At 49.6% G+C, this 25,774-nt stretch overlaps 1 protein-coding gene across 5 annotated transcripts in view; it reads right to left on the bottom strand.

The window, feature by feature from the left end:
* Positions 1-22,329, bottom strand: part of MIS18BP1 (MIS18 binding protein 1) — a 32,862-nt gene extending 10,533 nt beyond the window's left edge. For 2 of the 5 annotated variants that reach the window (XR_009760802.1, XM_061612640.1), the window contains exons 1-10: positions 22,116-22,329; positions 19,961-20,757; positions 18,955-19,080; positions 15,697-16,187; positions 14,630-14,706; positions 6,008-6,138; positions 4,946-5,036; positions 4,164-4,324; positions 3,197-3,363; positions 762-867 (exon numbers count right to left, since the gene is read on the bottom strand). Coding sequence is in view for 4 of the 5 variants with exons in the window: in XM_061612640.1 (XP_061468624.1) it covers positions 762-867; positions 3,197-3,363; positions 4,164-4,324; positions 4,946-5,036; positions 6,008-6,138; positions 14,630-14,706; positions 15,697-16,187; positions 18,955-19,080; positions 19,961-20,618 (2,008 nt within the window). In the remaining variant the exon portion in view is untranslated. The remainder of the gene's footprint in view (positions 1-761; positions 868-3,196; positions 3,364-4,163; positions 4,325-4,945; positions 5,037-6,007; positions 6,139-14,629; positions 14,707-15,696; positions 16,188-18,954; positions 19,081-19,960; positions 20,758-22,115) is intronic. The other 3 variants (XM_061612641.1, XM_061612642.1, XM_061612643.1) reach the window with 3 other exon arrangements.
* Positions 22,330-25,774: the final 3,445 nt, after the last annotated feature.

Genomic DNA, 25,774 nt, shown 5'->3' with positions numbered 1-25,774 from the left:
TACATACATTCAATAACCAACCACCCATTCAGCTCAACCAAATCAAGACACCAACGCAGTCCCGCACTCTGTGCGCATAGGAGCAAGCTCTAAGGTTTCTCTCAAACAGTCAGATAACAATGGTGACAGAAAACATAGGCCACCAGCAGAAAGCAGCAACTGCAGCGGCAACGCTAGAGGAACATAAACACATAAACACACAAACACAGCCGCAAAAACGCCAGCAGCAGCAAAGGAACAAAGCCGCAACCAGCACGGAGCACAGACTGCAATGCAGGTTGAGGCTTCTAGCAGGGGCAGCAACGGTGTTCTTTTGAGAGGGCCAAAAAGCAAGATGGAAACAAATATGGAGTTCCGACAGTCCAACTGGCTGATCTCCCTGTCCGAGAAGATCAGAGACCAAGGGCAGAACCTCTTGGCCCATTCCCTGCATTTAGTACACACGGCATACTTGCAGCGTTGCAATACAAACTGGCAACACACCAAAGCCAGATCAAAGATGGGCCACACCTGCAGAGGACAAGAACAGCTTGAGGCAACTAGAATTCTACAAGTGAGGCACACACACACATGCTTCCTCCTCGTCCTAATCATTAGCCAACCCTTCCTAATCCCAAACAGCAATTGGACCCTGAAAAGGAGCAAACGCCACCCTCTTCTAGTCATTCTCAAGGGATATTTTACCAGGGTTGAAGCCACTTCCCTGCAGGGACTCACATTTCTAAAGTAACAACTTCAAGGACAGGGCACACTCTTTTTACCTTTTGTTTGGCTTGTGGGTACTTCACGAGCCTTCAGGTTAGCCTCTCTCTTTTCCTTTGGGGAGCTGACATCTTGCCGGACCCGATGCCGTGTGCTGCTCACCGTCTTGAGAAACAAAGCAACCAACATAAGCAAACGGAGACACAAACCTTCAGAAAATGCCACAGAATGCAACTGGCACTTTAGATGTGTTATGAGGGCATTAAGACTGCCTTTCAATCAATGTGCACACAGTTACAAAGGGGAAAAGGCACACATACATGGCTGAGGAAGCTCGAGAGTGATCTCCAGCCTTACAGAGCAGCCAAAATCCTACTAAGTCTCGAGTCACCAGCCTGGTGCTCCTGAAGGCCTTGTCTGGCACCCACAGGCAGAGGCCCCAGACTCTGAGCTGTTATTTTTTTTTTTAAACAAAGAAGTCTCTAGCCCTCCTAGAAAGAAAGTTATGAAGCAAAATGTGCAGGCACCCTTCTCAACAATTTCTGTGAAATGAGCCCACCTGGCTGCTCCCGTCTGCCAGTATTTTAGCCAGTAAGTGAAGCCAGAGCTGCGATGCATAAACAAGTAGTCTGGACACCAGGAAATAGGAATCCTTACTATTTCCCCTCCCCATTAGTGTACTTCACCTGCTTCTATCTTATTTTCTAGTAGTCCTTGGAATCTGTGCAGTCTTTCAGCAGCGGGGTGGCATGTTGGTGATACCCTGCCCCAGGGAGCAGTCTCGCCGCCACATTTTGCACCAGCTGCAGCTTATGGATCAACCTCAAGGTGCATTAGAGTAATCCAGCCTGGAGGTTACCAGTGCATGGACAACAGTGGTCAGGCTATCCTGGTCCAGAAATGGCTGCAGCTGTCTTACCAGCCAAAGCTAGTAAAAGGCACTCCTAGCCACTGAGGTCACCTCGGCCTCTAGTGACAAAGATGGATCCAGGAGCACCCCCAGACTACGGACCTGCTCTTTCAGAGGGACCCCATCCAAAGCAGGCAACTGACCAATTATATGAACTTGGGAACCACCAACCCACAGTGCCTCCATATTGCTACGATTCTGACTTAGTTTATTGGCCCTCATCAAGCCCACCACCAAGTCCAGGCAGCCATTCAGGGCTTGCACGGCCTCTCCCAGTTCAGATGTTACAGAGAAATAGAGCTGGGTATCGTCACCATACTGCTGACACCTCACCCCAAATCTCCTGATGACCACTCCCAAGGGCTTCATATAGAGGTTAAACAGCATGGGGGACAAGATGGTACCCTGCGGCACCCCACGGCACAAAACTGCCAGGGGGCTGTAAGACAATCACCCAATGCTATTCTCTGAAAACAACCTTGGAGATAGGATTGGAACCACTGTAAAACAGTGCCTCCAACACCCATCTCTCCAAGTCAGCCCAGAAGGATACCATGGTCAATGGTATCAATAGTTGCTGAGAGATCAAGTAAGAATAACAGGGTCGCACTCCCCCTGTCTTTCTCCTGATAAAGGTCATCTATCAGGGCGACCAAGGCTGATTCAGTCCCATAACCAAGCCTGAACCCAGATTAGAATGGGTCAAGATAATCTGTTTCATCCAGGAGTAATTGCAATTGCTGCACCACAACCGTCTCAATCACCTTTCCTAAGGGGGTATTTTCGACCAGCCGGTAGTTGTCACAAACCAATAGGCCCAGGGTGGGCTTTTTCAGGAGCAGTCAGATCACCACCTCTTTCAGGGCAGTTGGAACCATTCCCTCTCTCAACATGTGTTGACCACACCCTGGTTCCACTCGGTCAACTCCCCTCTGCAAGTTTAGTAAGCCAAGAAGGGCAATGGTCAAGAGGACACCTTGCTGGCTGCATCATCGCAAGCACCTTGTCCACGTCATCAGGCTGCATCAACTGAAACCAGTCCCAAGAAGTTGCAGCAGACGTTGCACTGGATACCTCTCTGGGGACTACAGTAGATGTGGATGGGGCATCAAGATTGCCACAGAGGTGAGCAACTTTACCCTTCAAGTGGTTGCCTTGCAAGCAATTCACAGTGGGCCTCCAAAGGGTTAAAAACTCAATGTCCTGAAGCTGATGTCAACAGACCCCTGACAATATGGAAAAGCTCCACTGGACGGCTACTTGAGAATGCGATGGAGGCAGAGAAGTGGGCCTTCTTCGCTGCCCTCACCGCCACACAGTAGGCACGGTTATGTTTTATTTCACTCGTGCCCGATCAGCCTCACAGCAAGTCTGTCAGCACTTGCGTGCTAGCTGTTGTCAAGCCTATACTAGAGGGGTCAACCAAACGTTTCGCTTGCCTTACACCTACCACCAGCCCACCCACTCTCCACTTTCCAGCCTTAGAGGTAGGAGGAACTTCCAACTGAAGCTTATCACTCTCAGCCTTAAGAACTCCAGGCATTCCAGAACAGTAAGAGGTGCATAAGGAGGACGGAATCTTACAGGAGTGAGGTAGTTGGTGCCCCCTTTGGTCACAGTGACGTTTAATGCCTGATCAATCAGTATCCGTTCGCCACACCAGAACTGCATAGGTGACTTAACGCGCCGGCCGCTACGGGTGATGCTTGCATCATGGACGTTCTGCAAAGGTAACATTTGTGGCTGCACACCTATCAAGACAAAAAAAGCCGTCAGCTTTCTCCTCAGTGCTACAGGACTTGTTTCCTCTCCTCCCCCCCCCCACACCCAGAATTTGCTCTGCAGGGGACAGGAGAGGAAGAGGAAGTCCCTTGTGCCAGTGAAGCTGCAGCCTTGGATACAGCCCCTAGTCAACCATCTTATTAGCTCAAGATAACTTCTGTGTTAAAGGAAGTAGCTTACTGAAGCAGTGTTCATGGAAAAACCAAAATAGCTACTCGGGGCCTATTTAAAATGAATAACATAAAAGGGCATTTCCTGTGGCTTTGCTAATCCACACCTGAACAGTTTGGCTTAAAGAAGCAATCTAGGGGCCATTTGTCTCCCTTTCACACCCCATGGAATACACATTCCTGAGCTCTGGGCTACTCATGCCATCAAAACTGGCTGCCTCTGCATTTAGCATGGCTTAACCAGGGGCAAGTGTGCCTCTTTGACACCAGTAAACAATTGCTTCACAGCCAGTTGTCAACAGAGACAGAGCTACCCACACCCTGTAGAACAGCTTCTGGGTTCCATGTTTTCTATCACCCAATAGGCCCAGAGACAGAAAGAATGAAGACAGTACCTGTAAGCCCCTTAAATTGCCCTGCTTAATACCTGAAGGTGAATCCAAGTCACAAGCAGATATGTCTGTATTTAGATAATCACTGAGCATTTATGCAGAATTTTTAAAAATGTAACGATAACAATATATGCTGGAAAACAAGCAAATCTTATTAACTGGGCTGGTAAAGCCCTCCAAGGTGTGCCAAAAGAAGAGTATACCTACCAAGCTTGTTATTTTGCAGTGCCAATACTTCGTAAGTGGTGTTTTTCATTCTAGATCTTCTCCCAACTTTTGGGGGCCAGTCTTCTGCACCCTCCATTTCCATTGGCTCCTCCCCTCTTTCATTGCTGTCCTTGCTTGAAGGGAAGGCTCTCTGCTCTTTCCTAGTATTCAGAGGTTTTGATGAGGAAGAGCTTTAATTATCTGAATCCCTTGAAGGCCTTTCATGAATCCAAAACCTCATCTATGCAACTTTTTTTTAATAAAAGGCCATTTGCACGCATCCTGGGACCTGCAGGCTTGGCTGTCCATCAAGCACTCAAACAGAAGAAGCCCTTATACCAAGCCCATGAAAGTGCCCTGACCAATCGGCAACAGAGAGAAAGGACAGTATAAATTGCCTCCAGCCACAGTGTAAGTAAAAGGTACATTTTCTTCATGTTATTAATAAAACCTCCATCAGTGATTCAAGGACAGAGAATCAGTGCATTGTTGTAAGGCACCCAGACAGCTTCGGCTATGGGGCGGTATACAAATGTAATAAATAAATAAATAAAACAGAGAGGAAGTGCCTTAGTTCAGTGGCAGAACATCTGTTTTGCATGCAGAAGGTCCCAGGTTCAATCCCAGCAGCATCCCCAGGTAGGGCTGAGAATGCCCTCTGCCTGAAACCCTGGAGAATTGCTGCCAGTCAGTGCAGACAATATTGAGCTAGGTGGTGGACCAGTGGTCTGACTTGGAATAAAGCAGCTTCCTGTGGCACAAATGCTTTCATTGACATTTACCTCCTCAGAAAACGAAGCAGGTCATCCGCATATATTTTCCAGTTTCTTGGAATGCCCAACCCAAGCCTCCTTATGAATTTAGCTGGTATTCCTGTTTGAAACAAAGTATAGCATTTGAACACATGCAGTGTTTTAGAGAAGGTGTTTCATATGCCTGTTGTCACAAAATGTTTGGAAGAGCAGAACATAGGTGATCTTAAAATTTCTAAGGAGCCACAATAAAATCCCAACCTTCACCATAGTCTCAAGCACTGGCTCCACTGCACAAAAACATCATTTAAGGGTTTTTTTATTTTCAATATTCAATATTTTTAAAGTAGGAAGCACCTATGTACAGGAAACACAAAGATTAGTACTGAGACAGTGAGGGTCACACGTTAATTTAAATGTGATAAGCACACAGGTCTTGGCACACCCTCAGAAACCGGAATTTATAAGAATTCTTTGTTTTAAAATCACACTCAGTTTGGGGATTAGAATAAACATATTTAGCAGTCAGGGCTAGCAAATAAATGTGACTTAGTGAAAACATAAATACCTCCTTTTAAACTGCCATGCGACGCACACAAATCAGCCTTTTTTGGACAGCCCCTTTACAAGCGTGCACACCAGATGGGAGCTCCTCTAGCCCAGACCAAGGGGAACATGTACATCCTATTGGCTTCCCACCAGATGCAGCTGCCCAGCCTAACAGCTCAGCTCCTTCCACCCTCAAGAGAGGCACGTAGTTAAAGCCACGTGTGCTTCATTGCGGAAGGATGTCCCCAAGACCTGAAGGGAGCCCAACAGATTATCCACACGCAGCAGCGCTGCACAACCCAGCAGCTTCCCTGAACAGTCTGCAGAAGCGCCGTGGCTCCCAACGTGGCGCAAAGTCTGCTAGTGAAGAAAGTGCTGGAGGCTGAACATTTTCAGCAAATGGGCCAGCCCAAACTGTGACAGCAAATAAAGGTGGTAAAGAAAGCTCAGCATCCCTGGAGAGGAGAGAGGGCAAAGTCCTCCTCCTCGATAGCCTGTATGAATCTCAGCCTGCCCGCCCCTTTCTCAGGCAAGCTCTCTTACCTTCTTTCTTCATGGTGCTTTCATCTACACCCCCTTCTAACTTGTAGACGTTTCCAGATAAAGTTCCAACTTTGTTGTGTGTCATTCGTTCCACAATAGCACTGCTATGCCAGTAAATATCCTTCATATCCCTACAATGAAAGAGAACAGGTGAAACAACAAAGCGCCCCGTGGTTAACTAGAGAAGAACCTTAGGAATAAATGAAGGCCACTCAGCGTCACTTTTCCTTAAGTTCAACACGGGGAACTTCCAAACTTTTAAAATAGCCCTGCATTGAGACTCACTCCTGATTTGACTTTTCAAAGATGCACATCTCTCAATGTTTCCCGCTTCCTATTTGCATCTCAAATAAGAGACTACAGTGTGTTTAATGCAAAGTAATTTTCCTGCACAGATATCACTTCTACGTAGGCAAAGTGTTTGTAACACTTATAAATCATAGGCTATGTACTTCATCCTCTGAAGGAGACACACACACATGAATCAACATCCATGTGGACCAGACCGATTGCAGTTTAGGACATGATGGGTCCTTGGCATATATCTGTACATCAAGTATATATGTGCCACAGGCTTCAGTATAAATGAAAGCAATACAGTGAAGGTGCCAGACCCATCTCCCTGGGAATGGACTTCCACAGCTCACAGCCTACCACAGAGAAAGCCTTCTCCTAGGCAGCCACCCCCTGAAAACTAGAGGTTAGCAGAACTACAGAGAGGGCCCCTAGGTATACAACACTCATAAGAACATAAGAAGAGCCTGCTGTCAGCTCTACACTGCGTCAGCAGTGCCGGTGGGGGCTGGAAATTCCTGGGTGGTTGACAGGGAAGCAAAGTCCTTAGCCGGCAGTCTGGTCATAAATCTGCTAGGTCTAGGAGGAGGGAATCTGATAAGGGCCAGGCTTGTCCGAAGCGTACTTGCCGAGTCAGGAGTCCAGAAGCGAGGTCAGTAGAGGTCCGGGATCAAGTGCCAAGGAGGTCAGTCAAAGAGATGCTGCAGGGAAACTAGGTCTACACAAAGCCATGCCTGACGTTGCAGTCAGCAACAAGCTGCAGCCAAGATGTGCCTTATAAAGAGCAGGATGGACAGCAGGTGTGAGCCCTCAGCGTTTGGGCCTGAAGGAGACAGGCCTGCCTCTCTTCTGCCTGACCTTCTGCTGTCTACGTTCTGCAGGTGAGGGGGGAGTATCCTGTTCACTGTCTGTGTCTGGCTGCAGGGCCTCTGCTGTCCCTGGGGTGCTCTGCAGCTGAGGGGCAGAAGGAGCTGGATTCTCAGGAGGCTCCTCTGTGTCTCCTGCTGCTCCTGGGTCTGCTGCTGTTACTCCCGAGTCGTCCTCATCTGAGGAGTCCTCTGACGGGGCCATGACACTATCCCCCGCCCCACGACCAACCCTCCGCCTCCCGCCGGGGCCCAGCTTATCCGGGTAGCGCTGGTGGAAGCGCTGGACCAGACGAGGGGCATGCACCTGCGTCGCCTCTTCCCACGAACGTTCCTCAGGGCCGTACCCCTGCCAGTCTATGAGATACTGGAGGCGGCCCCGATGCCTCCGGGAGTCCAGGATCTGCGCCACTTCGAATTCCTCTTCCCCGTTGACTTGTATCGGTGGTGGGGGCCGTGGTTGACTACTTAAGGGGTGAGGTGGGAGAGCGGGAGTCAGCAGTGATCGATGGAAGACAGGGTGAATGCGGAAGGAGGCAGGGAGTTGGAGCCGGAACGCCACTGGGTTAATCTGCTGGGTAATCCGGAAAGGACCTAAGTTCCGAGCCTCCAGCTTGTGAGACGGCCGTTGCGAATGCAGGAATTTGGTCGAGAGCCATACCCGGTCGCCTACCTTCAGTGGCGGGCCTGGTTGGTGGTGGCGATCAGCAAAGCGCTTATACGCGTCCTTGGCCTGCTCCAGCTGCTCCTTCAGGACTGCCTGCAGGGCCTGCAACTCCTGCAGCATGACATCCGCAGCAGGGACCGGCGACGGGGGTCGCACTGACGTGAAGAATCGGGGGTGGTAGCCGTAGGAGGCAAAGAACGGGGTCTGGCACGTGGAGGCATGCACGGAGTTATTATATGCGAACTCCGCCAGCGGTAACAGATCCACCCAATTGTCCTGTTGGAAGCAGGTGTAACACCGCAGGTATTGTTCGACGGTGGCGTTGGTACGTTCTGTTTGTTCATCTGATTGAGGGTGGTGGGCGGAGGACAAGTGGATCTGGACGTGCAGGGCCCGAAACAGGGCCTGCCAGAACCGGGCGGTGAACTGGGCTCCTCGATCAGAGATCAGGTGGTCGGGGAGGCCGTGCAAACGGAAGACCTGGGAAAAAAATAGTTGCGCAGTTTCTGGGGCAGAGGGTAGTCCGGCACAGGGGAGGAAATGGGCCATCTTAGTGAACAGGTCTACGACTACGAGGATGGTGGTCATTCCCCGGGAGGCTGGCAAGTCCGTGATAAAATCCAGGGAGACTGAGCGCCAGGACCCTGGGGGGGTAGGCAGTGGAAGCAGGAGCCCCGGGGGCTTGCCGGGGTGGCTCTTGGCTCGCTGGCAGGTATCACAGGCCGCTACATAGTCCTTGACGTCCGCTTGGACCCGGGGCCACCAGAAATCCCGTAGGACCAGGTGGAGGGTTTTATACGTTCCAAAATGCCCTGCAGGCTGGCTGTCATGGCAGAGGTGGAGCACCTCTCCCCGCAGAGCTCCCGGGGAAACGTACAACCGGTTCCGGTGGTACAAGAGGCCCTGATGCAAAGAAAAGGGGCTGTCCCGGGCGGCCGTCCCGGACTGGAGCTCTCGCTGCTGGGCCACGGCGTAGGGGTCCTTTTGCTGCTGCTCCTGCACCCGGTCCAGGAGGGGTTGTGGTTGGTGAGTAGCGGCGAAGTTCTCTGGGCGGAGGATTGGGCGAAGGGGGCGATCGACCTGCTTGGCTCGGTATTCTGGCTTGCGAGAGAGCGCGTCTGCTACGGTGTTTTGGCAGCCAGGGAGGTAGGTGACCGTGAACTGGAACCGGGAGAAAAACAGGGACCACCGGATCTGGCGTTGGTTCAGCCGTTGGGCGTTTTGCAGGTGCTCCAGGTTTCGGTGGTCTGTTCGTACCTGGACCGGATGGCGTGCCCCTTCCAGGAGATGACGCCAGGTCTCGAAGGCTACTTTGATGGCCAGTAACTCCTTCTCCCAAATGGTGTAGTTCTGTTCCGAAGCGTTGAGTTTCCGGGAGTGGAACGCACAGGGGAGCAGGGACTGCTTGCTCCCCACCGGCTGAAGTAGGACCGCTGCCACTGCCTTATCCGATGCATCGGCCTCCACTATGTAAGGTCGGGTAGGGTCAGGTTGCTGGAGGATGGGTTCAGATGTAAAGGCGTGTTGGAGGCGCCGGAAGGCCTGTTGAGCGGCCTCCGTCCAAACAAACTTCTCTTTGCCTCGAAGCAGGTCTGAGATGGGCGTGGTGAGTTCGGAGAAGTGGGAGATGAACCGGCGGTAATAGTTGGCGAAGCCCAAGAAGCGCTGCACATTTTTGGGGCTTCGCGGAGCTGCCCAGTGGAGGATGGTCTCAATTTTGGCGGGGTCCATCTGGATACCCGAGGGCGAGATCCGATGGCCTAGGAAATCCACGGTCGTGAGGTCAAAGGCGCATTTTTTGAGCTTGGCGAAGAGGCGGTGCTCCCGCAGGCGCTGCAGCACCACTCGAACGTGCTCCTTATGTTCAGAGGGGTTCCGCAAGTAGATCAGGATGTCATCCAAGTAGATCACTAGGAAGCGGTCTAGGAGGTCCCGGAAGATGTCGTTCATGAAGTGCTGGAAGACGGCAGGAGCGTTGCACAAGCCAAACGGCATCACGGTGCACTCAAAGTGCCCATAATGGGTGCGGAAGGCCATCTTCCACTCATCGCCCTCCCGCATACGCACCAGGTTGTAGGCCCCTCTCAGGTCTAGTTTGCTGAAAATGCGAGCGCCCCGCAGCCGCTCTAACAGTTCTGGGATCAGGGGCAAAGGGTAGCGATTCCGAACTGTAATCTGGTTGAGGGCGCGGTAGTCATTGCACAGCCGGAGTTCCCCACATTTCTTTTTGACAAAGAGGACAGGGGCGGCTGCAGGGGACGTGGAAGGGCGAATGAACCCTCGGCGCAGGTTCTTGTCTAGGAACTCTCTGAGGGCTGCCAGTTCGGGTTCTGACAGGGAGTAAAGCCGGCCCACGGGAATCTTGGCTCCGGGTAGCAGATCAATGGGACAGTCGTAAGGACGATGGGGCGGCAACTGGTCTGCCTCTTGCTTCCCAAACACATCTGCGAACTCCCGGTACTGCTCCGGTAAGGCCTCGAGCGCGGAGCTTGCCTCCCGGGTCATCAGGATGCGCTCCTTCGGCCTCCAGCAGTTGGCTTGGCAATAGGGGGATCCAAGGGTCAGCCGGCCCGTGGACCACTGGATGATGGGGTCGTGCCGCTGGAGCCACGCCAGGCCCAGCACGACCGGGAAGTGGGGTGCGGCAGCCAGGTAGAACTGGAGGCTTTCCTCGTGCTCCCCCAGGGCCACGTCGAGCAGCACTGTCTCCTGTACTACAGGGGCCGAGGCGAGAAGCCGGCCATCAATAGTCTCCACCAGGAGGGGGCGGCGAATGGGTTGACTAGGAACCCAGTGGAGCTTGGCAAAGGACACGTCCATAAAATTGCTGGTGGATCCCGAGTCCAGCATGGCGGGTACTTGTAGGGTCCCCCTTCCGGGGACTGTCAGTGTGATCAACACGGTCAGATGCGTGGGCGGTGAGGAATTGAGGTGGCAGGCCCCTTGAACCACGAGGTTGCCCCGGCTCAGGGGCCTGTGAAGGCCAGGGCATGGACGTTTCCCGAGGCAGGGGCTGTGGGTCATTTCGCGGAACACTGGGCTGCAAAATGTCCCGGGGCCCCGCAATACAGGCAGAGGCCCTGTTGCCGGCGTCAGCAGCTTTTCGGCCGCAGAGAGATGTGGCCGAGCCCCTCCCAGCTGCATCGGTTCTGCCGGGGGTGTAGGGTCCTTGCCGACGGGCTCCGAGGGCCCAGCCACTGGGGCTGATGCTCTGTAGACTGGCCGAGGTCGGTTGGCAGCACGCCTGCTTTCCAGCCTCCCGTCAATCTGGAGACACAGGCGTATGAGGGCGTGCAGGGTTCCAGGGCGCTCCACCCTAGCTAGCTCATCCAGAAGCTCATCCGACAACCCCTCCTGAAATTGGTCCATGAGAGCTGCTTCGTTCCAGCCCAGGTTTTGTTGTAATAAACGAAAGTCTGTTACATATTCCCCCAAGGGGCGTCGGCCTTGCCGCAGCCGGCGTATGCGGCGGTTGGCTGTAGCTGATTGGACTGGGTCCTCGAACATAGCCTTCAGTTCTCTGGTGAAGGCGGCTAAGTCGTTGAGCACGGGGCTCCACTCGAGGAGTAGGGGCGTGGCCCATCTAGCTGCGGCCCCGGTGCACAGGTTAATCAAGAATCCCACCCGGGTCTTATCATCTGGGAAGGCCTCTGGTCGTAACTCCATGAAGAGCTGGGCCTGGGCCACGAAGGCTGAGAGCTGGTCGGAAGCCCCAGTAAATTTCTCTGGGAGAGTCACAGGGCACTTGGCTCTCCCTGTAGGGAGAGGGGGTGGGGCTGCTGCTAGCTGGGTTTGCAAGCCTTGGACGGCCAACAGCAGCTGGTCTACTTGTGAGCGCAGGAGCAAGTTTTCCTGCTGGAGTTGCTCCATGGTCAGCACTTCCCCCACTCTCTCGTTTGCCTGCTTTGTTTTGGCTGACTGCAAACTGTCAGCTCTACACTGCGTCAGCAGTGCCGGTGGGGGCTGGAAATTCCTGGGTGGTTGGCAGGGAAGCAAAGTCCTTAGCCGGCAGTCTGGCCATAAATCTGCCAGGTCTTAGGAGGAGGGAATCTGATAAGGGCCAGCCTTGTCCGAAGCGTACTTGCCGAGTCAGGAGTCCAGAAGCGAGGTCAGTGGAGGTCCGGGATCAAGTGCCAAGGGGTCAGTCCGAAAGAGGGTGCCAGGAAACTAGGAACACACAAGCCACGCCTGACGTTGCAGTCAGCAACAAGCTGCAGCCAAGGTGTGCCTTATAAAGAGCAAGGTTGACAGCAGGTGTGAGTCCTCAGCGTTTGGGCCTTAAGGAGACAGGCCTGCCTCTCTTCTGCCTGACCTTCTGCTGTCTACATTCTGCAGGTGAGGGGGGAGTATCCTGTTCACTGTCTGTGTCTGGCTGCAGGGCCTCTGCTGTCCCTGGGGTGCTCTGCAGCTGAGGGGCAGAAGGAGCTGGATTCTCAGGAGGCTCCTCCGTGTCTCCTGCTGCTCCTGGGTCTGCTGCTGTTACTCCCGAGTCGTCCTCATCTGAGGAGTCCTCTGACGGGGCCATGACACCTGCTGGATCAGGCCAGTGGCCCATCTAGTCCAGCATCCTGTTCTCACAGTGGCCAACCAGGTGCCTGGGGAAAGCCCGCAAGCAGGACCCGACTGCAAGGACACTCTCCCCTCCTGAGGCTTCCGGCAACTGGTTTTCAGAAGCATGCTGCCTCTGACTAGGGTGGCACAGCACAGCCATCATGGCTAGTAGCCATTGATGGCCCTGTCCTCCATGAATTTGTCTAATCTTCTTTTAAAGCCATCCAAGCTGGTGGCCATTACTGCATCTTGTGGGAGCAAATTCCATAGTTTAACTATGCGCTGAGTAAAGAAGTACTTCCTTTTGTCTGTCCTGAATCTTCCAACATTCAGCTTCTTTGAATGTCCACGAGTTCTCGTATTGTGAGAGAGGGAGAAGAACTTTTCTCTATCCACTTTCTCAATGCCATGCATAATTTTATACACTTCTATCATGTCTCCTCTGACCTGCCTTTTCTCTAAACTAAAAAGCCCCAAATGCTGCAACCTTTCCTCGTAAGGGAGTCGGCTCCATACCCTTGATCATTCTGGTTGCCCTCTTCTGAACCTTTTCCAACTCTATAATATCCTTTTTGAGATGAGGCGACTAGAACTGTACACAGTATTCCAAATGCGGCCACACCATAGATTTATACAACGGCATTATGATATCGGCTGTTTTATTTTCAATACCTTTCCTAATTATCGCTAGCATGGAATTTGCCTTTTTCACAGCTGCCGCACACTGGGTCGACATTTTCATCGTGCTGTCCGCTACAACCCCGAGGTCTCTCTCCTGGTCGGTCACCGCCAGTTCAGACCCCATGAGCGTATATGTGAAATTCAGATTTTTTGCCCCAATATGCATAATTTTACACTTGTTTATATTGAATTGCATTTGCCATTTTTCCGCCCATTCACTCAGTTTGGAGAGGTCTTTTTGGAGCTCTTCGCAATCCTTTTTTGTTTTAACGACCCTGAACAATTTAGTGTCGTCAGCAAACTTGGCCACTTCACTGCTCACTCCTAATTCTAGGTCATTAATGAACAAGTTGAAAAGTACAGGTCCCAATACCGATCCTTGAGGGACTCCACTTTCTACAGCCCTCCATTGGGAGAACTGTCCGTTGATTCCTACTCTCTGCTTTCTGCTTCTTAACCAATTCCTTATCCACAAGAGGACCTCTCCTCTTATTCCATGACTGCTAAGCTTCCTCAGAAGCCTTTGGTGAGGTACCTTGTCAAACGCTTTTTGAAAGTCTAAATACACTATGTCCACTGGATCACCTCTATCTATATGCTTGTTGACACTCTCAAAGAATTCTAATAGGTTACTGAGACAGGACTTTCCCTTGCAGAAGCCATGCTGGCTCTGCTTCAGCAAGGCTTGTTCTTCTATGTGCTTAGTTAATCTAGCTTTAATAATACTTTCTACCAGTTTTCCAGGGACAGAAGTTAAGCCAACTGGCCTGTAATTTCCAGGATCCTCTCTGGATCCCTTTTTGAAGATTGGCGTTGCATTTGCCACTTTCCAGTCCTCAGGCACGGAGGAGGACCTGAGGGACAAGTTACATATTTTAGTTAGCAGATCAGCAATTTCACATTTGAGTTCTTTGAGAACTCTCGGGTGGATGCCATCCGGGCCCGGTGATTTGTCAGTTTTTATATCGTCCATTAAGCTTAGAACTTCCTCTCTCGTTACCACTATTTGTCTCAGTTCCTCAGAATCCCTTCCTGCAAATGTTAGTTCAGGTTCAGGGATCTGCCCTATATCTTCCACTGTGAAGACAGATGCAAAGAATTCATTTAGCTTCTCTGGAATCTCCTGGGTGCCCTCCACGCAGAATTAATATTGCTAGATGGATTTGGAAGCCAAAGTTAGGAAATTCTAGTTAATAGATGTAAGTAATATCCCAAGGATATATATATATTATCTTTGAATGCAATTAAGCATGTATCCATAGGTAATCTGCAAACGAGCAAGAATGCAACAATCCAGTCTGGAAGACACCCAGAGCATGGAGTACAGTGGCCAAGCCATTTCTGTCCAAAAGAAGCCATAGATGGCAAGCCAGAGCTGGAAATAGGCACTCCAAGGCCATCTGAGCCTCCAGTGACAATGGAGTGCTCCATTCTGACTGTCAGCCAAAAGCAGCAGCAGCTGCTCCCACCCTCTCCCCTCTCCAATGACATTGGCCAGCAGGACATTCCAGGGGAAGACACACAAAATGCATTTGAACGCAGATGAAAACTAAAGTTGCTTACCTCCGTTTTCCTTCGAGACACACAGCAGTATTGTTATTGATCACCTTGATTCTCCATCCACTGAGGCAGATTATCTGCTTTACCAACCAAGTTAAGAAAAACGTTAAGGGGAGATCATTATTTCTACCATCGCTAGAAACAGAGCAGGATTAACTGAAAGTTGGGGTCTAGGCACACAATTGCGAAAAGGTATGTATTGAAAAAAAGGGGAGCAGGATGGCCTAGCCACACACTCCCTGCACGCCGCAGGACTTGCATTCAACATACGTATTTCACTGCCTGTGAAGCTTGGCCCAAAACACATAGGATTGTATTTCATAGGTAGTCCCATTAGCACAAGGACCTACACTTGTACAACAAAACTTCTTGGCCTCCCACACTATTCTGGGGGTCCCCCAACCCACCAGAGCAGATTTGGGGGAGCATGGGGAGAGGAGAGGGAGAAGTTCTAACATGAGGACTTCACTGGATGCAACCAAAAGTCTTCATCCTACGGTTCTGTAGAATAAAGATCATGCTATTTGGGCCAGCACATGGAGCAGCATGTTGCCTTTAGAGGCTGAAGTGTGGGAGCACCCATGTCATTCCACACTTAGGGTGCATGCACAAGCCTTAGGCTTCTGCTCCTAGAAGGAAGTGGGGAAAATCAGCCTGCAGTCATGAGGTTTTCCTCACTTGACAACAGCACTGAAACAAACAGGGAATCCATTACTATATTACATAAATTTATAAACAATGATTGAATAAGCTGTTGAAAGAAACACAGAAGCATCTTCCATTTCAAAGTCTTCCCACTAAATTTCCAAGGGGTTCACCAAATTATGTTGTGCCATTTATGAATGACAAATTTACACTGGAATATTAAAAAAAAGCATTGTGGATTCCCAGTATACTCACAGGGCAGCCTTGGCTGCCCTCACTGGTGGAGTGAGTCAGGGATGTTAATCAGGCATGCAGTCTGAATAAGGTAGGCTGCTCATTGACCCTTTCAGACCTCCCTGTTCTTACTCAGCATGCCTGAAAGGAAACCACCATCATAGCATTTGGATTTTCAGCACAAGACCTACCTCCTCATTTGCATCAACATGGGTTGTATCAGTGCAAGGTGTGCCCAAGGGCACCTTGGAATTAGCCCCCGCTGGTTTTTGTTTTCTTGGTATGTGGACTTTTGGAGTAGCAAAAATAATATCACATAAGTGTTGGGAAGCCCTCTGAGACCCAGACTTCAACTCCTGCTGTCCGCTTTGGGTAGGTTTCTGACTGGACTGATGCAACGCTCTTCCTTCTTCAGAAAACCTTCCAGGTTCCATTTCTTCCAAGTGTTCTCCAGGTTTAACAAGATCATAGCTCATGTCTGTAGCATTGGCTTCCATGTTAAAAGTCTCATTGTCCAGTTCAACTGGTTCCACAAGAAAGACATCATCCTGATTGACAGTAGTGTTTAGACACTCTCCATTAAGATTATTTAGTTGTTTGGGTGAACTGGGTGAAGTTAAAGATTGCTTCACTGCAGGTGAAGGAGGGAGACTTGGCTTGGGTTGGTAAGATGCAACATCTACTACAGAGAACACAAAAACAACTCATTTGTTAGCTGGCATTTCAATGTTTCTTAGTACACATTCATACAGCCATATCATGTCTCCTTATCATCGTTCTATTTGCTTTAATCAGTACAAGTCTCTCTCCAGAGGGACCAGAGCCTGTAAGCTACCTTCTCTTGAACTTCTCCTCCTGAAAGGGATAGAGCTCAGCGGCAGAGGACATACTCTGTATGCAAAAGGACCCAGGTTGAATCCCCAACTTCTCCAGGAATTTATACTCGTTTTAAATCCCAGCTTTTGGCATTCAGAGTTCAAGCAGCTGACATTGTAAAACAAAATACACAAGATAGTAACATTATCTTTCCCGGGTAAACCTAGGAAATATTCCTGCCTGAAACCCTGGAGAGCAACTGCCAATCCCTGTGAGGAATACTGAGCTAGGTGGACCAGTGGTCTGGCTCAGTAAAAGGCAGTTTCATATGTTACTAACTCTGTAAGAATCTAGATCAGCAATTCCTGGACTACAGTAAAACCTGACTACAGCAACGTGCCATGGGAACAGCTGAAGTCCTGTGAAAACGGGTGCCCTCCGTTGCCCTCACCAGATCAAAAGGGAGTTTGGTTCAGATCCCCGAATCCGGAGTGGCGAAGACGGGCACCACAAGGCGTCCAGTGCAGTAACACGACCGATCCCGGAGAAGCCGGCAGGAGTCCCAGGGAGAGTTCTCTTTTCTTTGTGAAGGGCAGGGCGCCGTGGCATGGGTTCCCCCTGAGAGAGGAGCCCAAGCCTTGGTACATCCATGCTGGATGCACCCACTACCCCAGCTCCATTGGGGCACAGCAGCCCCACAAAACCCTGCCGCACCACAACCAGTATTGCATGCACCGCATGGGAAAAGTAAGATGCAGCCCAAGCTACCGTTGGCGTTGCCCAGAAAGCATAGTCCAATCCCAAAGCCACAACAGGGGAGAAAGGAGGACAAAACATTGGGAGGCAGGATTAGGTGGGTGATCCCACAAGATTTCCTTCACAACGTTCTGGGAATTCATTCAGAATGCACTCTTGGAGTATATGCTTCAAGCATGCCTCCAATTTTAATCTCTCAAGGAAAAAGAAGCTTGGAAAAACACTACACTAAACTTCAGCTGCAATCGTGTACACATTTACTGGGAACAAGTCCCATTGAAGTAAATGGGGCTTACTTTTGAGTACAGATGGATAGGACTGCTTAGTTAATCCTCCAAACTGTACTCCTGCAAAACCTCCATTCATTTAAATGGGGCTTCTGTGAAATCATTCACTGAAATGAGCATAGGTTATGTGCACAGCTATAGTGTTCAGCATCTGATATTTGCCCCCAAACAGCCATTGCTGATAATCTTCTTGTGATAAATACAAGCGCTGCCATTAGGGCAATGAAAAAACATCATAATCTGTATGCAACACTGCAGCCTAAGAATTCCTTTGTCTTCTCTGAAAAGTTCTGCCTATGACAAAAAGAACATTTGGCTGCTTAATTCAAAATCTGGGTGAGCTGCTAGCGTATAAAGGCTACACACCGACCGGGACAAGCTCTGCCTGCCCCCTGAGTCATTACACCCGCCATGCTCCACAAACTGGGCGGCAAAGTGTGAAGCAGGTGCCCTCCTCTACTTGCAAAGGCTCCTTCTATGATTCAGAACCTTTGTTTTGCAGGGCATGGGGGGGGTTTGGACACACTCAACCCCATTTGCTTGATTTGTGTGTAGCCTTCATACATGAACAGTGTGCCTGAATACGGCTCCTTTAGAGAGGGAAAGAAGTAAACAACGAAGACAAAACCTTTTGACCACCTCAATCCAGAAGCAGTCCAGAAGCATTAACCCAGGCTGGTCTTCAGTCCATTAAGCAGTCCAGTACTCCGCATTAATGCTCTTTGTGGCCAACATGAGATGCTTCTAGGTCCTGCTTGTGGGGCTTCCCTTTGGGGCATCTGGTGGACCACTGTGAGAATAGAGTGCTGGACTAGATGGGCCCCCTTTGGACTGATCCAGCTGCAGGGCTATTCTTAGGTTCTTATGGAGAAACTGAAGAGAGCCATTTATCTGACAGCAGGGATAATTTGCCACCCAGAAAGTTCTCCCTCTCTTTTGTCACAGAACAATCTGATTCAAATGTTTTTGAGCAACGTTATCAATTAAGGTGGACTGAAATGTAATGTACAGAGCAAGAGGGGAAAGATGTTATGGAAAAGCTTTAGCATTCATTTTTATTATTTCTTTTTAAAAAAAAAAGATTCATTAAACCACGATCCCAGCAACTTGACTGCATTTCCTTATTTGTGATGTTAGACAACTGGGTTAGATACCTGTCAACCCTTTTGCTCCACCTACGAGTCATGAAATCAGGTTAGGGAGATTTCATAATTGTTCTAAAAATCAGGAACTTAGAATTTGTCATTTAAGTGGAGACTACATGGTACCTTTAAAAGTTTGATGGAAGAATAGCTAAAAGTTCTGCTTTTGTTTGTTTTTCTGCAATGACAATAGGAGAGCAATCTTTCATGGTAATGCTTCACAACGTGAATCGAAAAGCCATCGAACAATGACTTTGATCAGTAGTTTTCATGCAACTGCAAAACGTTTGAAGGGTTTCTACATGACTTTGATGGACAAGGGATGAAAGTGGAGCAGCCCTTCCTGCTTCCTTCAGTCTCCTCCAGACATTTCCACTGCAGTCTGAAAGAGAAAAGGTTTCCAGGGCAAATATAGAAGCAACCAGTAATGCCTTGTGTGGAGAAGTACCTGTTTCCAACAGTTTCTGCTGCATCTTCTGCTTCACACGTGAGAAGAATTTGTGAGGTGATTCCAAAACCAGAGGGCCTGTGACTGCAGAACACACATTTTTGTTCTTTGCAATATGACTGGGCACTAAAATGGAAAAAACAGATGGATCTTAAGTAGGAGATCTCAATAGCCACTGGATGTGAATGTACGTTCCCCAAGGTTCCCACTTTCAATTTGCAGGGTCACAAGCAGTTACCACCTCATCCAATGGAAACCCAGATCAGCTTCCAAGGGATCCCAGGGTTCCTTAGCACATAAGTGTGAAAATACTGGCTTACAACTTTTACTTAAAGGATAGTTGGCCAAAACTATTCTTCGCTCCCTCCCCTCCAAAAAGAGAAAAGCCAATTGTACTGTTGGCTGACTACCTTTGCTTGCATGTGTTACCAGCAGCCCCTGCTGCTCTCTGCCTCCGTGAGTAGCACAGCAACCTGCCTTGGCCAAGACAGACCGTTGGTCCATTTAGTCAGTACTATCTATAGCAACTGGAAGTGGCTCTACCTGTAGATGTCAGGGACTGTACCTGAGACCTTCTCATGATAGCGGGTGGGGGGGTGTGGTGTAGTGGGTGGGGGTGTAGTGTGGGATGGGGATATGTGTGGAAAGGCAGGTGCTCAACCACAGTAGTAGGGTAAAGAGAACCAAATGTTAAAAATAACAAATGAAATGGAAACGGGATGTTGGCTAACCATTTTAGCTAAGGCAAATTTAGAACAAAACCAAACTGTACTGCAAAGTCTGGTCTAACAAGATCAGAGGTAGACCTGCCATTGCTACCACTCCTGGCTGGGATCCTAAGCTATGGATAAGAGGTGAAGAGCCATGTTCTTGGGCTCCTGCTGGGAGGAAGGGCGGGATATAAATCAAATAATAAAGAAATAAATGTTCGCAATCACAATAAAAAGAATTTGAATATGAAGTTTCCGTTGAGCAATACTTTCTTAGAAGAAATGATAAAGCAAACCTTGTTCTTCCTTTGCCTCCCTAAGAGGCTCCTCAGCAGGCCTCTCCTTTGGCTTATCATCTTCAGCAATGGATTTTTTGTCTCGTCTTCCCAAAGGGCCCAAATGCCTGTCAGGAGTGAGAATATAATCTGTGGTGCTGGTTGTGTCTAATACTTTCTTTTCTAATGGCTCGTTCTGCTGTTTTGCAAGAGCTGTCCTAGTCTTCATTCTTGTGAAGACTTTTGCTGGAGATTCAAGGGATAATGGTTCACAAGCTTTACGTTTCAGGGTGGCATTCCCTGTCCGTGGGAGAGCTTCCTGTTTCAGACAGGAGGAAAGTGGCTTCAATCCGTCTTTGGAAGCGGGTTTTATCTCACTGAGGTCAAGGAATTCTTTAGCACGGGAGCCATCGCCTATTAGAGTGGACTGGAAAATGTTTTCTCCTTTAACATCTTTTTCCAAGCAAACTTTTTGGTGGGACAAAACCACTGAAGGAAGAGTAGCTTTCTTTGCTGCTGAAGCAGAAACACAATTCACTTGAAACTTCACAAGATCCTTTAAAGGTGTACCTCCAGGGATGTTGCTTAGGAGAACAGCTTTCAAGGAGATTTCTCCTCTTCCATGAGAAGGAAGCGGAGACACTGAGATCCCTCGGTCTTTTAAAGGTACAGCAATCATCTTGATAAAACAGGTATTACTACTCCTTTTCGCGCCAAAAGCAAATTCATTAAAGACCTCTTCATGTAAGTGTCTTTTTTGGTTATATAAAAAAGGCAGTGGGATCTGAGAATGTCAGGTTTATTTCGTCACATTGCAGCTAAAAAAAATATAACAGTTATTTTTGTTTTTATGAACAAAAACACAAGAAAGAGAAACATTGTTTGTGTACTATCCACATGCTAAATGTAGGAAAGCAGCCCAAACTATTTCATATCTAAATTGCAAATGAAATGAAATACATAGCAACATAATCAAATTTATCTAGGTGCACTTTTAAATTCTTTTAAAATACGAAGGGCCATTTCGAGTAACATGAGACTGATGACAATGAATAACCATTGGCCATTAACTATATTTCATTTTATGAGGCAATTGTTTTAAAGCTGCATGTTCATACATTTGCATTAAAAAGTATATGCTACCTTGACTTTCACATTTTGCATTAACAGGTTGTAGGTCACGGGATATACACTTCTGCTTGGATTTTAATGTAAGTTTAACTTAAGGTAAGTACTGAACATATCGAAAAGCTGACCTATCAAAGTGTTAAATGTTATCCATGTGACATTTACTTTCATTCATCAGGATTTCATTTCTTATGCAAAATAGTTTTCAGCTAGAGGCAAACCAGCATAAATTTCTCAACTGTTATGGACAGGAAGAATGACAAAATATGAGCAACCCATAAAAATTATGAGCAGAAGGCAACCTTAGTTCTCACCATGATGCCAACAGAAGCAAGTAGGGGTGTAGTGTGGGATGAGGGTGTGTGGGGGAGTGTAATGTGTGCAGGGGTGGAGGAATGTAGTGTGGGGTATGCCATGGCTTAGGGCAGCCTTTCCCAACCAGTGTGCCTCCAGTTGTTGGACCACAACTCCCATCTTTCCTGACCATTGGCAATGCTGGCTGAGGCTGATGGGAGTTGTGGTCCAACAACATCTGAAGGCACACTGGTTGGGAAAGGCTGGAATAGTGGGTGGGGGGGTGTAGTGGGGGGTGAGTAGTGGGGGTTATGTGGGGTGTGGGTGCTGTGTGTGAGTATGGGGTTGGGGCAGCAGTGGGGGCTGCGTGCGTAGTACGTGGGGGTGATGAGGTGTATGGTGGGGGTGCAGTTTGGGAGGGCAGGGTGGGGGTGGGGTATGCGGGGGGGTGAGTTGTGGGGGTTACGTGGGGGGTGCTGTGCGTGAGTATGGGGCTGGGGCTGTAGTGGGGGGAGGTGTAGCGCGTGGGGGTGCAGTGGGGGGCTGGGCCTTCGCGGCGACGTGGCTCTTCCGCGTCCTTGGAGGGAGCCTCGAGATCCGTGCTCCCGCCTCGCCTCTTTCAGGACCGCGATGGCCGCTGCGGGCCTCCTTCGGCGGAGCCACACAGGGGCTCGGCAGCCGCCCCCGCCGGGAATTCAGGCCCCACCCTCAGCAATGGCCCCCGCCGGCCGGCCGGCCCGCACTACCTACATACCTGCTCGGGAGTCCCCGCGGCACCGCGAGGGGCCCTTGGCCTCCTTCCTCTTCCTCCTCCTCCTCCTCCTCCTCTCAGCGCCAACCGCCGCGACGTTCGAATCCCCCGCGCGCATGCTCCCGCCGCCGCTGATTGGCTGCCGACCGCGAGCGGAAACGGCGTCCTGGGCCTCCGCGCCTGCTTCCGCCATTTTGCAGCCTGGCAAAGCCCGAAGGGCGTTCCCAAGCGCCCTCCAAAGAGAGGCGAGTCGGAGGCAGGACGGGGCGCATGCGCCTCTCTCTCTCTCTCTCTCAAGCTGGGCGCTTCTGACGAGGGGGGAGGAGCCGCTTAGGCTGCAACGCAAGCAACGTCTACTCAGGAGTAAGCAAGCTCCATTGGGTTCAGTGGGACTTGCTCCCTTAGCCTTAAGCTGCAATCGAATGCACACTTACCTGGGAGCAAGTCCTATTGAGCCCAGTGGAGCTTGCTTACTCCTGAGTAGACATGTACTGGATTGCAACCTTAGTTATTCTCCCCACGCACACCACCTGCTGTAGCCCGCGCAATTGCTGCCTGGTTTTTAATCGTGTTTCTATGGCTTCTTTTATTTATTTTGCCTAGTGTTTTGCTTTCACTAGAAAAGACAATGATGCTGAGAAAAACAGCAGGGAGTAGAAAAAGAGGAAGGCCGAACAAGAGATGGATTGATTCCATAAAGGAAGCCACAGACCTGAACTTACAAGATCTGAACAGGGTGGTTCACGACAGATGCTCTTGGAGGTCGCTCATTCATGGGGTTGCCATAAGTCGTAGTCAACTTGAAGGCACATAACAACAACAAGAAGAAAGTGTTTTATTGAATTGCAGGTGAATTGTGAGGAATAAAAGAATGGTAGAAATATAATTAAAAATCAATATGAATATTTATCACGATGAGGGCCCTGAACCACAAATCCACAGACCTGCTGCAGACCACCTGTACGCAACTCACAGGCCACTGGTGGTCCATGGACCACGTGTTGGGGACCCTGCCCCACACCCACTGGCAGAGGCTGTCTGGGGTATAAGATGGGAAATCTCTCCCAGCCCTACTTGACATGGCAGAAATACAGCCTGGGCCCTTCTGCATGCAAAGCAGGTGTTCTGCCACTGAGCTACTATGGCCTTTCCCCAAATATAGTACTAGTGAGACTTACTTCCAACTAAGGATTCCTCCAAGAGGATGTGGACAGGACCCTTGGAGAAGTGAGAGGCACCACATGCCTGCTGAAACCTTGCCCTTCCTGGCTCGTTAAAGGTGCCAGAGGGGGACTGGGTGAGGGGAGTGGTCAATGCCTCCCTACAACAAGACAAAGTTCCAATGTGCCTAAAGGAGGCTGTTGTAAGGCCACTGCTGAAAAAGCCCTCCCTGGATCCCTCTATAATGGATAATATCGGCCAGTGTCCAACATTCCATTTCTGGGCAAGGTAATAGAGCGTGTGTTGGCCTCCCAGCTCCAGAGATTCCTGGATGAAACAGATTATCTGGATCCATTTCAGTCTGGTTTCAGGCCTGGTTATGGGACAGAGATGGCTTTGGTCGCCTTGGTGGATGACCTACGCAGAGAACTGGACAGGGGGAGGGTGTCCCTGTTGGTTCTTTTGGACCTCTCAACAGCTTTCGATACCATCGACCACGGTATCCTTCTGGGCCACCTTGCTGGGATGGGACTTGGGGGCCCTGTTTTACAGTGGCTCCGTTCCTTCCTGGAGGGGTGTACCCAGAAGGTGGTGCTGGGGGACTCCTGTTCGACTCCTTGGCCGTTGGCCTGTGGGGTCCCTCAGGGTTCAGTTCTGTCCCCCATGCTATTCAACATCTACATGAAACCGCTGGGAGAGGTTGTCCGGGGGTTTGGGGTTCGGTGCCATTGGTATGCTGATGACACCCAACTCTGTTTCTCCTTTCCACCTAACGCCAAGGAAGCTGTCCTGGTTCTGAACTGGTGCCTGGCATCAGTGATGGATTGGATGAGGGTGAACAAACTGAAGCTTAATCCAGACAAGACAGAGGTGCTCCTGGTCAGTCGAAGGGCAGATCAGGGAATAGGGATACAGCCTGTGCTGGATGGGATTACACTTCCCCTGAAGACACAGGTTAGCAGTTTGGGTGTCCTCCTGGACTCAGCTCTGAACTTGGAGGCCCAGGTGTCTGCGGTGGCCAGGAGGGCTTTTGCACAGCTTAGACTAGTACGCCAACCGCGCCCGTTCCTGGAGAAGCCTGATCTGGCTACGGTGACACATGCCTTAGTTACGTCCCGTTTAGATTACTGTAGCGCGCTGTACGTGGGGCTGCCTTTGAAGACTGTTTGGAAGCTTCAATTGGTAAAACAAGCTGCAGCCAGAATGTTAACTGGGGCTGGTTACAGGGATCATACAACTCCCCTGTTACAACAGCTCCACTGGATCCCAGTTTGCTTCTGGGCACAATTCAAAGTGCTGGTTATGACCTATAAAGCCCTATACAGCCTAGGTCCAGGCTATTTGTCAGACCGTATCTCCCTATATGAGCCTGCCAGGGCCCTGAGATCTTCAGGAGAGGCCTTTCTCTCAGTCCCAACACCTTCGCAAGCATGATTGCTGGGGACGGGGGATAGGGCCTTTTTGGTGGCTGCCCCCAGGCTTTGGAACTCCCTTCCAAGGGAGGCAAGAATGGCCCCCTCCCTACTGTCCTTTCATCGGCAGGTAAAGACCTTTTTATTCCGACAGGCCTTTGGAATAGAAGATGTTTAAGGATAGCTTTTAAGAAGTGAGCGGTATTGTTTTACTGCCTTAATTACACTATCTTTAAACTGTTTTTAACCATTTTAAGTGTATGTTTAAATGTTTTAATGTTGTATATATTTTAATTCAATTTTAAATGCAGGTTTTTGTATGTTTTTATTATATGTATTCGTTTTTTATCCATAAGACGCCCTGAGTTCCAGCTTTGGGAAAAGGGCGGGGTAAAATAATAATAATAATAATAATAATAATGTATCTTTAAAAGTTGTGCAGGGGGAAGGGAGAATTCCACCTTGTGGTTTTTCCCATTACAGTGTTGCAAGAACACCTGCACTTGGCTGACTTTCTCTTCTCCTAAAGATACAGGATCAGTCTCAGGCCCTGAGCCTGGCAACACTAGACCTGATGGATCAGACCAAAATATAAACAACAATTAAATCTCAATGACAGCCAGTGTGGCCTAGTGGTTACAGTGCTGGACTACAACCTGGGAGACCAGGGTTCGAATCCCACACAGCCATTAAGCTCACTGGGTGACCTTGGCCCAGTCACTGCCTCTCAGCCTCAGAGGAAGACAATGGTGAAACCACCTCTGAATACCATTTACCATGAAAACCCTATTCAAAGGGTCGCCATAAGTCCTGTCGACTTGAAGGCAGTCCATTTCCATTTTCAAACATTATTGCACAGAAATAAATCCCATTGAACTCAAAAAGTATGCAAGTGACTAAACCCACCCTCCCTTCTTCTCCCTCTTATCCCCTCCCTCTTGCCTCTCCCTCCCTCCCCTTCCTCCTCCCAATGGTCAGTTTTACCTATCTTAAGCATGATTGCACGGAAGTAAATACCATTGAACTCTATAAGCATGCAAATGATCAAACCTGCCCTCCCCTCCCCCTTCCTTTGCACTCCTCCAATAT

Source organism: Rhineura floridana, chromosome 2 (assembly GCF_030035675.1).
Source record: "Rhineura floridana isolate rRhiFlo1 chromosome 2, rRhiFlo1.hap2, whole genome shotgun sequence".
NCBI classification, from domain to species: domain Eukaryota; kingdom Metazoa; phylum Chordata; class Lepidosauria; order Squamata; family Rhineuridae; genus Rhineura; species Rhineura floridana.
The sequence above is the reverse complement of the archived record's forward strand: the minus strand, read 5'-3'. Positions and strand labels throughout refer to the sequence as shown.